A 10,856-nucleotide genomic window follows, 5' to 3' on the forward strand; every position below is an offset into this window, starting at 1 on the left:
ATATTTTCTCCCATTCCATAAACTGCCTTTGCACCTAGTCAATTGTGCCATTTGATGCATAAAATACTTAAGTTGACAAAACACTATTTTACCCTTGTTGCATTTCTTGGTGTCATATCTAAGAAATCATTGCCAAATCCAAAGTCATGCATCTTTTATGTTTTCTTTTAGGGGTTTTTTACTTGTGGGCTTCAACGTAGATCTTTAATTCATTTCTCATGACTTTTGTATACGGTGGAAAGTAAGATTCTACCTTCATTCTTCTCCATGGGTCTATTCAGCTTTCCCAGCACCATTTTTTGAAGATGCTTAAATTTCTATTTAAAAAAAAATTTTTTTTAACATTTATTTTTGAAAGGGAGAGAGACAGAGTGTGAGCAGAGGGCAGACAGAGAGAAAGGGAGACACAGAATCAGAAGTAGGCTCCAGGCTCTGAGCTGTCAACACAGAGCCCGACATGGGCCTCGAACTCATGAGCAGTGAGATCATGACCTGAGCTGAAGTCAGATGCCTAACCAACTGAGCTATCCAGGTGCCCCTTAAACTCCTTTTATGAGCACTTTCTTCATATGGTCTGCAGAAGATGGTTAGCAGGAAGCATTTTCTCAAAAGTGGTCCACATATTAGGTTTCCATATGAGTAGAAAGGTTATACTTTTTTAAAATGTTTATTTATTTTTGAGAGAGAGAGATGGAGCATGAGTGAGTGAGGGGCAGAGAGAGAGGGAGACACATAATCAGAAGCAGGCTATAGGCTCTGAGCTGTCAGTACAGAGCCCAGTGTGGGGCTCGAACTCACAAACCGTGAGATCATCACCTGGGCCAAAGTCAGATGCTTAATCAACTGAGGTACCCAGGTGCCCCTATGATGCTTTTTTTTTTTAAAGATTTTTAAAGAGTTTTAAAGATATTTTATGTATTTATTTTGAGAGAGAGAGAGAGACCGAGAGAGAGCAAGTGAGCACAGGCAGAGGAGGGGCAGAGAGAAAGAGAGAGAATCCCAAGCAGGTTCTTAGCTGTCAGCACAAAGCTGGACATGGGGCTCAATCCCAATGGTGAGATCGTGACCTGAGCCAAAACTAAGAGTCAGATGCTAAACCAGCTGAACCACCCAGGGTCTCCAAGGTTATGATGCTTTTTAAGTGAAGCCTGTTAGCATGCTTTTACAGAGATTTTACAATAATTACACAAAAACAGTCTCCAACTAAGATTGATCTTTACTCACATAAAATATAGTTAGAGGCCTAGTTCCTACCACAGATTAATTTTAATCCAGCAAAATCTAGTGTTGGACAGTCTGAATCACTTTGAAAATGGAGATCTGTGGCATCTACACATTCTGTTTTGATTCTTTGTCATTCTTGTTGAATTCCTTAGTATTTTCTAAGTACAGGATGATATTGTCTGCTAATAGAAATAGCTGTAAATCATCCTTTCTAATCTGGATGGATTTTTTTTCATATTTTCTAACTTAATTTTCCTGGGAAACATCGTCAGTGCAATATTGAATAGATGTTCCAAGAGCAGACATCCTTGTTTTCTTCCTGGTCTTTGGGGGAAAGTATTTAGGCTTTCATCATGAAGTATGATGTCAGCTGGGGGAATTTTATAGATGTCATGTACCATGTTGCAGAAAATCTCATCTATTCCACTAGTGTGTTTTCATGTGAAGGGATATTGAATTTTGTCAAATGATGTTTCTGTATTCATTGAAAGGATCATATGGTTTTTCTTGTTTGTTGTATTTTTAAAAATGTTTTATTTATTTATTTTGAGAGAGAGAGAGAGACAGACAGAGAGAGAGAGAGAATGTGTGCATAAGCAGGGGAGGGGCAGAGAGAGAGAGAGGGAGACACAGAATCTGAAGCAGGCTCCCGTCTCTGAGCTCTCAGTGCGGAGTCCAACATGGGGATTGAACCCATGAACCGTGAGATCATGACCTGAGCCGAAGTTGGCGCTAAACCAACTGAGCCACCCAGGTGCCCCTGGGGTGTTGTTGTTTGTTTGTTTTTGTATTGATATGGTGAATTATAGGAATTGATGTTAAATCCCCTTGTATCCCAGATAAAGTCTAATTCGTTAGTCATAGTACAGGTTTTTATGTCTTACTGGATTCAGTTTGCTAAAATTCTGTAGAGGATTAATGCATCCTTATTTATAGGCAATATTGTTCTGCCAGGTGTTTTTCTTCATTTTCTTTTTCTGGTTTTGGCATCCAGGCATCATATTTTATTTTTTGGAAAATTTTCAATGGGGGAGTATTAATTCTTCTTCTAATGTTAGAATTCATTTGTGAAGATATCTGGCCAGGGATTTTCTTTGTGGGTAGTTTTTGAACTATGAGTTCAACCTCTTTACTAATTTATTATAGGACTATTCACACTTTCCATTCTTTTCAGTTTGTTTCAGTAGTTTATAGAAATGTGTCCATTTTAGTATAAGGTGTCCTATAGAGTAACATAATTGTTCATAGTATAAACATTATCCTCTCTGTAAGGTCAGTCAAAATGTCCCTTCTTTTATTTCTGATTCTAATAAGAGGGTAACACATACTACCATGCTGAAGTGCTGAGAAGTTCCCTTAGAGGGAGCCTGTTGCACCTTCCTAGACCGGCATTTACTCTTGAGAGCAGGAACCCCTCTACTCCCCTCCACAGCACCTGCTCACCTCCCATGGGAGGAGGCCTCACAGAAGTCACACTGGGGAATGCTGACCCAGCCTACCTGGCACATCGCAGGCAGTAAAGCTTCCTCACCCACACACACACGTCACTGGGGCCCTGTGAACAGGTGACACTACACCCATTTCACAGGTAAGGGAACTGAGGCTCCAGGAGGTGGAGTATGTCGCTCAAGGTGCCCCCAGCTTGTCGGAGGCCTGCTTGCCTGGACTCCACCCTCTTTCCTTCTAGGCAGAAGCTGAGCAGAGAGCAGGGCTCTGAATGGGCTCAGGAAGTAGAGTATTTCAGAGAAAAAGGGCAGGCTGAGGCTCAGCACTAGCCCATGATGGGATTCCTGGGCAGGTGGAAGGCGTGGAGTGGTCCCAGCAGATATTGAAGGGGGACAGGGGGCTGGGAGGTGCTGAGGGGGCCTTGCCAGCTCGTCCTGGCCGCGTGCCTCTGCCGTCTCAGCAGCTGGAGGTGGGGGAAGGTTCTAGTCCAAGCAGGACCCAGCCGGCCATGTGGCTGAGGTCAGGGCCCCTGTTCTCCGCACCCAGTTTCCTCCTCTGAGCCGCGAAGGAGGTGGGGGAAGGTTGCCAAACAAAGGGTGGGATGCCCAGTTTAATGTGAGTGTCAGCTAAACAGCAAACACATTTCAGTGTGAGTGTATTCCATGCAATCTTTGGGACACACTTACACTAAACGATGACTTATTTTCTATCTGATAGTGGATGTGACCAGCACAGCCTGTATTTTCATTGCAGATGAGGCCAGTGACCTTCATGGCACAGATGAGGGGTCAGACCCGGGGCACTGGGACTAGATCCCTGTCCGGGGCTCACTTCCTTTGCACGGGCTGTTGTCTTTCCCTATGGACCAAGTGAGGGACGGCTGGGCTGAACCTGGCTCTGAGGGAAAAGCCTGCCTCCGTGATGGTGGCCAGGAGGCTGGTGAGGGGCTGGGGACCCAGGGTGTCTGTGGTGCCCATGCTCGGGGATCACCAAGCCCGAGAGCGGGACTGGGAGGAGCTGTCTGCATCTACACTGAGGGACCTGTCTCTAAATGTGGCGGGGTCTGGTGGTGCTCCATTGGCTGAGATGGTTGGGGGAGAGCAGGGATGCAGGAGGTGGCTGGTGGAGGGACACCAGCATAGACCCCTGGGAGAGGAGGGGAGGGAAGGGGGAAGGGGTGGGAAGCTCCAGGGCCAAGGGCCCACCTGAGCCCTCAGGTGCAGGGATTGCTCTGTTCATTAGCTCATCTGAGGGCAGGGGGTGGGGGGCATCATGGCAGCTGCTGCCCTCCAGCACCCCCACTCACTGGGAAAGCTCTAGCAGTGTGTGTGTGGTGGGGGGAGGTGGAAGATAGACAGCGTGGAGTCTCTGAGGAAGCACTCCTCCCCCCACTTCTCCACAAACTGGTGTCTGTGTTTGTGGTAAAGCCAGTGACACGGGGAGGTGCCCTAAAGAGGAGCAGGACCCGGCAAGGTCAGATTGCGAGGCGGCCAGCCACATAAAGCGGGGTGTGAAGAGTGCTTCAGCAGCTGCCCCACCATGACCTCCTGGGCCCTCCTGCTCCTTGCCTCAGTGCTCCTGGCCACCCCGGGTAAGGACATTCCCCCACGCACATCCTGGCAGCTACTTCTTAGCAGAGGGTAGGGACAGTCTGGAGACTGGGTTGGGCTGGGCCACCAGATTTGAACTCCTGGGGGAAGGAAGAGAGAAAGAACGACCTCTGAAAGGAGATGAGGGTAGTGTTCTCTTAGAGCATCTCCAAATCCGTGTGTGTGTGTGTGTGTGTGTGAGAGAGAGAGAGAGAGAGAGAGAGGACAGAGAGGGATACAGGAAGACAGAAAGGAGTTGCATGGATGGTGGTGGTGGAGGTGGTATAATCTTCTCCTAATGTTTCCAGAAAGAATTGAGAGCATGTCTGTTGCACAGAGACTGGGTCAGACCAGCTCCAGGGTGGAGTGTGAGGACTGGCCCCCTGGACCCCTCACAGATCCCTGCTCCTGTCCTGTGCTCTGGCCACCTCCTGGGCTCCCCACCAGCCAGGAGATCTGACCGTTCTGTCTCCTTCCTCTTGTGGAGGGATATTGATGCTGTTTCTTCCCCAGGACTGACCTTTTGTGGTCTGACCCCTGAGGACCATGACCTGGACATGGCTGACAGGTGTCAGGATGAGAAGTTCTTCCAGATGCTGGCCCAGGAGACCCCCCAGGTTCACTGCTGGCTCCCTGTTCACCTACCACAGGCCCTCCTCATCCTCTCTGTCCTGGGAGCAGCAGGCAGGGCTGCACATCCTTTTGGGAGGAGGGGAGGCAGGGCTGTGGGCTGAAGATGCTGGTTTTGTGCAGGGTGGTGCCTGGGTGGGGGTCTACCTCGGTGTGGCTGGGCCCTACCCAGAGGGTGGTCTGGGGACTGACCAGAGAACAGAAGAGGTGCACGTGCTGGCTGGGTGAGGTGCTGCGGGTGTGGGGAAGGTTCTGGGGTGTCTCAGCCCCATGAAGACTAGCAGGAAGGTGGGCAGGGGCCAGCCAGCCTGCTTCAGGCCCTAAAGCACAGAAAGATCCTAGATGATCTGCCGGCCTAGGAGGCACCAAAGCCACCTGCCAAGGGCTCTTTGGGTGTTTGAGAAACCACCTTGGGGGCTTCCTTTCTTCACAGAGGGACCTGCTGAACAAAACTGAAGGGCTGATTTACAACTGTTGGCCCTCATGGAAGATAATGTCTCTGCTGAAGAAAATGGTGGGAGAGGAGGCCAGTCAGGTGAGGACTTGTGGTTTGTGGAGCCCCCTGCAGGCTGGTCAGCACTGTGGGTGGGTGGGGTCAGGGGACTGGGGAGAGGCTGAATCCTGGTTGGGCCAGAGCTTCTCAGCTTGGGATCCTTCACCCCCCCCCCCCCCCCCCAGTTCAGTGTGGAGATTCCTCCAGAGAATCCCCAGAAATTGTGTAGCTCTGAGAGCTGGTAAGCAGGTGCAAGAGTGTTCCTGTTTCCATCCCATTGTCAAAGGAGACTTGATGCCAGAGAAGGTTAGGAATCCTTCCCCTGAGCCCCACCACGTGTGTACATGGCAGAGCTTTGTGACGCTGGGTCCAAGACTGATCAATCTGAGATCTGCCCCTTCCTAGCTGCATGGCTGGGCCAAGTCCTTAATGCTTTCTGAGCCTCAATGCAATGGGATTGTGCTTGGCATGGGTCACATAAGTTGTCTCAGCCTTTAAAGTAGCTGAGGGGGTGGGACGAGCTTAGCTCCATGCCTGGCCCTGAGCAAGTGCTGGACCAGGGGATGTGTTACTACCAAGAAGCCCTGCTTTCCCCTCCCTGCCTCCCTTTGCTTTGTTCCCTGATCCTGCTCAGCTCCCTCTCCCTGCAGGGCCCACCTTCAGCCCTGGGAACTCAGCTTTATCCTTCTCCACTGGATGGTGGGAGAAGATAGTTCAAAATCGAATTTGCCAAGGCTCCGAGATCTTTCCCCTCCTAACCTTCGTCACACAGCCCTGTGCACGACCCCCGTCAGGCTGGGACCCAGGAAGCTTACCTGACAGAATCCTGTCTCTTCAGCCTCTGCTTCCATGGCCACCTGGCACCAGCTCCTCACTCCCAGCATGCCCAGGGGCAGAGATGCCCAGGGCCTAGAGCCTGCATGGGGGCTGCCCTGGGCAGAGCTCACCTCTTTCCCGTGTCCTGCTCTGTCACCACTGCTGCCACAGGAAACCATGAAAAGGGCTGTATCCCTGGTGTGCATGGAGGTGATGTTGCTGAGAGGTTTCTGCATGAGAATCATAACCAGATTCGTTCGTCTCATCTCCCAGGCATCCTTCGTGGCAAAACTCCCAGGGAAATCTGTGTGACACTCAGAATATGCTGCCATCAGGTAGGTGAGTGCAGAGGTGACAACAGGGACTCATTCCTCGAGGGCCCCCATCACCTTTTCAAGCATGTGTGAAGTTTTAAAAGCATAAAAATACATCTGTCATAGAACTTCATAAGCAGCTCATACATGTCCCTCCAAGTTTCCTTGTGGTGACATAGAACCCGTATTGCCAACATAGGAAAGTGTGGTGAAGTTGGATAGGAGGGCTGTAGCTAGAAATGTTGGAGAAATGCTCGTTGGGCTTTTGGGGCACCTGGGTGGCTCAGTCGGTTAAGTGTCCGACTCTTGGTTTTAGTTCAGATCATGATCTCACGGTTTGTGGGATCGAAACCTAACTTGGTCTCTGTGCTATGCAGAGCCTGCTTGGGATTCTCTCTTTGTCTCTCTCTTCTATGCCCCTCCCCTTGTTCTCTTTCTCTCTCAAATAAATAAACATTAAAAAAAAAAAGCTTGGGCTTTTTATATGAGGCAATTCTGGGGTGACATTGGCCCCCATCTCTCCTCACCTATGTGTCCTTTGTCAGGTAGCTTAACCTCTATGAGCTTGAATTTCCTTCCCTGTGAAGGGGATAGGAATCCGTATTTCTGATGTTCAACAAGGATTCAATGAAATGATTACGTGTAAGGAGATTAAGACCAAGCAAGCGACCTCAGACTGGGATATTCAAAGACATCAGAGCCCTGATTGAACTCCCATCCCCCGGCCTAGTATGGGATCCCTGGGCATCAGAGAGACAGGTCACATCTTTGCCCAGGACACTAAGGACCTGAGAGCTGAGCTCAGGAACCCCGCTGGCAGGGAGGGCTCTCAGTCTCTCCCTCCAGGACTGCTCAGCTGTGCCCGCAGATCAGGCCACGGCTGCAGCACATGGGCCGGGAAGGGCCCCTGATTGGCTCTGGCAGCTCGTGTAGCCCTGACTGAGGCTGTGGGACTTGATGCTGGCAGATCGGGGGTCACCTCCTATTTTGAGGTCCCCACCATTTCCTGCGATTAGAGTCTGCGGTTTTCATCTCTGAAGCCCCACAACCCACACAAACCCCTGACTGGATTCCAGGATGTGACTCCAGGTGTGCTCTGTCGGGACAGGTGGCTCTAGTCCCCATATCCCCCGGACAACACACACCCCTGCCCACTTCTCTGCTCTTGTCTCCACTCCAGGTCTCTGAGCCTCTGGGGTCTCTGATGCCACCCTGGGGAGAAGCACAGAGTCTCCCACAACCACCACCTGCTTCTGCCCTCCCAGATCCAGAGCTGACCCTCCAGTGTCTCTCAGCTAACTTCTCATTGCCTTCCCCTGCAAGAGAATAAATGTCATGGAAGCTTTTAGCCACAGCTTCTTTTCCTTTGGTGGACTTGAGGGGAGGGGCTCGGAGGCATGCTTGGGTGACTCATGCGTTCGTTCAATCAATGGTTATTGTTTGTCCCACACTATTCTAGACGCTAGGGATTTCATGACAAACTGGTCAATGTTAGCAGTCCTTACATATATGGTCATGAAATACGTATGAACAGTCACTAGAGAGACACACACTCCTCTGAGAGCCTGGGGTACACAGTGGATGTACCCCAGAAGCTCCCAGACCATGAGGAAGAGTAGCAGGGTTGTAGGTAAGAGTGTTCTTGGTCATAGGGCACAGAAACCCACCCTTTGCTTCTGTCTTCAGGGAGTCTTCTTTTGCTGTTTTGGGGGGTATATTATTTCAGGTTCTTTTGTTGCAAGCAACAGAAGTCTTAGCTCATTCTGAGTAAATAAAAAGGCAACTTATTGGGTGAAATCATTTAGCAGTCCATAGATAGCTTCAGGCACAGAATGACCCAGAAATTAGTGGTGTCCCCAGAGGTCCAGTCCTGCCATTCTCTCAGGTCTTCCCACCACTGTATAGTGAGACTGATCTCAGCTAGCTTCCTTCTGGCTGCAGCCATGGCCACATTGGTCCAAACTTTACATTTTACAGTATGTCATCAAGAGGGAAAGAGAGTCCTTTGGTAACCCCTCTGCCTTTGGAAGAGAATGGAAGCTTCTTTCTTAGAAGCCCCGTCAGACGTCTCCTGTGTTCTCATTAGCCCAAATGGGGCAGGTGTCATCTGGACACAAACAGTATGTTCCAAGGGAATGGGACACACAGATTAGCATGAGCCAAATCAGGGCGCCCTTCTGGTGCTGAGACAGGGTTTATACCACCGAATTGTTTGGGTGAGAATAGACATGAAAATCTTTAAGACATTGTTACGGGGAGTGGGGCAAAGGAATACTGGCCATGATAAGGAGTAATAGTGTACCAGTCACAGATGAATCATAAAAGTATTTCAAGGACTCCTAGTGGTAAGATCTGGGGCCATTTTATTACAAAAATAGATAACGATAGCACATTATAACCCATTAGGTAAATTAGATCCATGAATTTATACAAATACTAAATTAATAAATGAGGAGAAAGGGAAAGTGTTACCTTACTGCAGAATGCCAAATGATAAATGTAGATGTAATTGCAATCTATGTTTCCACAAATACTTATGTTGGTATTCATTACTAATTTGCATGATTAATTAACTAAACCATGGAGAATCCTAGCAGACAGGTGATAAACACTTTCTGTTCCTCCTGCCCCAAAAGCACAAATCCTAAGGAAACTTCAGACAAACCCAAACTGACTTCCTCTAAGTAGCGGGCCTGTACTCTACAAAAATGCCAAGGTCATGAAAGAGAAGGAAAGATGGAGAAAGTGTGCCAGATCAAAGGAGACTAAGCAGATACTTGATGTAATTGTAAACAGATGACCCCGCTGTGCACCTAGACCTGTAAAGGACATGATTGGGGTAATCTATGAGATTCCTTGCAGTCTGCGATGATACTGTTGTGCCAATGTTAGTGTCCTGGTGTTGATGGTCGTGCTAGCTTCTGTAGGACAGTGTCCTTCTTGTAAGGCAATGCACCCTGAAGAATTAAGGGGGTCATGGGGGCATCATGAAGGCAATCTGCTGCAAATGGTTTAGAAGAAATGGTAATATGTACGTACAGGCAGACTATGATGAGACGCACACCCCATACGTGTAGTGAAACGTTACCAGTGGGGGAATCTGGTTAAGATGAAAAGGAGCTCTCTGTTGTAGAGTTACAGCTTTTCTCTACATTGGACACGGTTTTAAAAGAAAAGAAACGACTTGTAGGAATTTGACCTTAGCAAACGTGTGGATGGCGGAGACATTTGCTGTTGGGAAAGACATTTGGACAGGTGGATCTGGAGAGGATAAGGAAGAGCTCTGCTTTGACCCGAAGAAGTGTGTCTATTCCATATGCAGGTAGAGGTGTCAAGAGGGGAGGGTGTCTGGGCCAAGGCCACATTTGAAGTCCTTGAACTGGATGTGATGGACAGGGAGAAGGTGCAGAAGGATAACATTCCTGTCTGAGGACAGAAGGGACTAGTCAACACGTGGAGACCTGGTTGTGGGGGGGTGGGGGGAGGAGGAGCCCTCAAGGAGATCGGGTGGGAGGAGCCAGCGGGACAGGAGGAACACCAGACAAGGGGCCAAGGAGCCAAGAGAACAGAACAGCCCAGGAACGAGGAATGGCTGACCACATCCAGTGCTGATGGGAGTCAAGACAGTAGAGGATGGAGGGCTGGCCACTGGCTTTTGGGGCCTTTGGGCGTTGCTGACCTTAGTCAGAGGGTTTCAGTGCTAGGAGGAGATCACGCCCATGTGGTGGGGGAGTGAAGGATGTGACGTCAGCAGGCATGGACAGGTTTATGACGGGGTTCATGTCAAGAGTTGGAGAGAAGTGGGGCAGAGCTGGAGGCCATGCGAAATTAGAGGTGGGGTCTGCCTTTAAGGTGTTTACATGGGGATGAGAATGGCCCTGGGAGAGGGGAGAGGCCCATGGTGCAGGACAGAACCGAGGGAACAGGCAGGGAACGTCTTGAGGTGGGAGCGGAGGGGTCCAGGGCACATGGAGCGTTAGCCCAGACTTCCAAAGGTGGGAGCTTTGGGAAGGTGGCCTCACCCTTAGGGATAAAAGTTAGTAAAGGACAGAGGCCAATCAGTTCCAGTACCCTGCATGAGTGCATTGACTTCATAATACAGACTCTTTGGGGAGTACCTGATCTCTTTCACAGAGAGCTTCTGTTTTCTGTTTTTTCTTCCCCTTTTTATGGGTCATTCTTATTCGTGTATAGATTGTAATTGTTTTGTTGAAAATATTTTAGATGATAGTGTGGCAGGTCTGGCTACTGGTCGACCCCTCCCTACTGTGCTATGTGATATGCCTGTTTACTTGTTTCGTAACTGCAAAATTAATTTTAGTGCTAGCCCACCACTCCCCCACC

The 10,856-nt window shown here is 49.3% G+C and overlaps 1 protein-coding gene across 2 annotated transcripts; it reads left to right on the forward strand.

The window, feature by feature from the left end:
- The first annotated feature begins 4,000 nt into the window (after positions 1-4,000).
- Positions 4,001-7,881, forward strand: LOC128311371 (antimicrobial peptide NK-lysin-like). Of its 2 annotated transcripts, none has more exons than XM_053201375.1 (5): positions 4,001-4,261; positions 4,773-4,876; positions 5,323-5,424; positions 6,370-6,537; positions 7,693-7,881. In XM_053201375.1, the coding sequence occupies exons 1-4, from the start codon at positions 4,210-4,212 to the stop codon at positions 6,508-6,510; spliced, it is 399 nt and encodes a 132-aa protein (XP_053057350.1). In that variant the 5' UTR covers positions 4,001-4,209; the 3' UTR covers positions 6,511-6,537; positions 7,693-7,881. The 2 variants fall into 2 exon arrangements, with proteins under 2 accessions (XP_053057350.1, XP_053057349.1); XM_053201374.1 differs by having other exon boundaries at positions 4,007-4,261; positions 6,370-6,533.
- The last annotated feature ends 2,975 nt before the right edge of the window (positions 7,882-10,856 follow it).

The sequence above is a fragment of the Acinonyx jubatus genome, chromosome A3 (assembly GCF_027475565.1).
Source record: "Acinonyx jubatus isolate Ajub_Pintada_27869175 chromosome A3, VMU_Ajub_asm_v1.0, whole genome shotgun sequence".
Taxonomy (NCBI): Eukaryota; Metazoa; Chordata; class Mammalia; order Carnivora; family Felidae; genus Acinonyx; species Acinonyx jubatus.

Coding starts and splice junctions, on each gene's coding strand:
- LOC128311371 (XM_053201375.1), top strand. CDS start 4,210: ATGACCTCCTGGGCCCTCCTGCTCCTTGCCTCAGTGCTCCTGGCCACC. Junction 4,877..5,322: donor TGGCCCAGGAGACCCCCCAG/GTTCACTGCTGG, acceptor CTTTCTTCACAG/AGGGACCTGCTGAACAAAAC. Junction 5,425..6,369: donor TGGGAGAGGAGGCCAGTCAG/GTGAGGACTTGT, acceptor CTGCTGCCACAG/GAAACCATGAAAAGGGCTGT.